The sequence below is a fragment of the Apaloderma vittatum genome, unplaced genomic scaffold (genome assembly GCF_000703405.1).
Source record: "Apaloderma vittatum isolate BGI_N311 unplaced genomic scaffold, ASM70340v1 scaffold26011, whole genome shotgun sequence".
In the NCBI taxonomy this organism is placed as follows: Eukaryota; Metazoa; Chordata; class Aves; order Trogoniformes; family Trogonidae; genus Apaloderma; species Apaloderma vittatum.
The window spans coordinates 892-2,322 of NW_009697733.1; the positions used below are offsets into that span (position 1 = coordinate 892).

General features: G+C 62.3%; 1 protein-coding gene across 1 annotated transcript in view; it reads left to right on the top strand.

Annotated features, from left to right (window-relative positions):
• Positions 1-1,431, top strand: part of PDE2A (phosphodiesterase 2A, cGMP-stimulated) — a gene marked incomplete at both ends in the record, with an annotated part of 3,936 nt that overhangs the window by 527 nt on the left and 1,978 nt on the right. Inside the window, 6 exon segments of the mRNA XM_009877763.1 lie at positions 1-2; positions 228-340; positions 623-700; positions 907-1,029; positions 1,251-1,321; positions 1,418-1,430. The exon segment at positions 1-2 is cut by the window's left edge and continues 179 nt beyond it. Coding sequence (XP_009876065.1) covers positions 1-2; positions 228-340; positions 623-700; positions 907-1,029; positions 1,251-1,321; positions 1,418-1,430 — 400 coding nt within the window.

Below are 1,431 nucleotides of genomic sequence, written 5' to 3' on the forward strand. Positions count from 1 at the left end.
TGGTCGTCCAGCTTGGGGGGAGGCATGGTGCTGTCCCCCAGCACTTGGATGTGGCGAGGGTCCCCCCCAGCACAAGGGCAACCACAGCATCATCTCCCAGCTCGTGGTCATGATCCTGTCCCCAGCACATGGTCATAGTCCTGTCCCCAGCGTGTGGGTGGTGTGATCCTGTCCCCCAGCACATGGGCCTGATCCTGTCCCTTGTCCCCCTTCCATTCTGCTCCCAGAGGTCATCGGGGTGGCAGAGCTGGTCAACAAGATCAACGGCCCCTGGTTCAGCAAGTTCGACGAGGACCTGGCCACCGCCTTCTCCATCTACTGTGGCATCAGCATTGCCCACGTATGTTCCCCAGCAGGGGTGGGGAGGGGTCCCCAACCTGACGAGGGGGGCGAGAGGAACCCTATGGCTCTGCCCCAGAGCTGGCCACGGCACAGAGGGACAGGGCTAGAGGCACATGTGTGTGGTCTCCATTCCTTGGGGACAAGTGGTGGTGGCAACGGGACGGGGAGGGCATGTGGGGAGCAAAGATGTGCAATGTTGGGCTCAGGGGGGATGCTGGGGAGGGTTGGGGGTGCCTGTACATTACCAGCGCTCCTGTCTCCCTCCACTCCCACCCCGCAGTCGCTGCTGTACAAGAAGGTGAACGAGGCGCAGTACCGCAGCCACCTGGCCAACGAGATGATGATGTACCACATGAAGGTGAGGAGGGACCGGGGATGGGGACAGGGACACAAGCTGGGACTCCCCAGCACTGGTGCCCCCACACTCCACCCCACGGTGATGACACAAGGAGGGGTGACAGTGATACCTCCTGCTTTTGCCGGGGCTGGGGTGGCCCAGGAGACATCTTGGGGACACCCTAGGGACCCGGTCACAGCACGGGCCACCCACAACGTCTCCCGCAGGTGTCAGATGATGGGTACACCAAGCTGCTGAACGAGGGTATCCAGCCTGTGTCCACCATCGACCCCAACTTCGCCAGCTTCACCTACACGCCCCGCTCACTGCCTGAGGATGACACCTCCATGGTGAGGACCACGGTGACAGTCCCCAACTGCCACTGTCCCCTGCCCACCCTTGGTCAGGTCACGTACCCCAACCCTGGGGTGCTGGAGGGCTGGGATGGGGGGATGCTGAGGAGGCTGGGATGGAGCTGGGACCTCCGAGCGTCACCCTGCCTGCCACCCACTCAGGGAGAGACCCTGCTGGGTGTTGTCACCCCTTGCCACCCACCCTGTCCCCTCTTCAGGCCATCCTGAGCATGCTGCAGGACATGAACTTCATCAACAACTACAAAATGGACCGTCAGACGCTCACCAGGTGGGTCCCCGTGATCTACGGGATCCTTGGACAAGTGGGTTCCTCAGAGGATGACAAAGACCCCCCCAACCTCATGGTCCTGCCTCCTCCTGCCAGGTTCTGCCTGATGG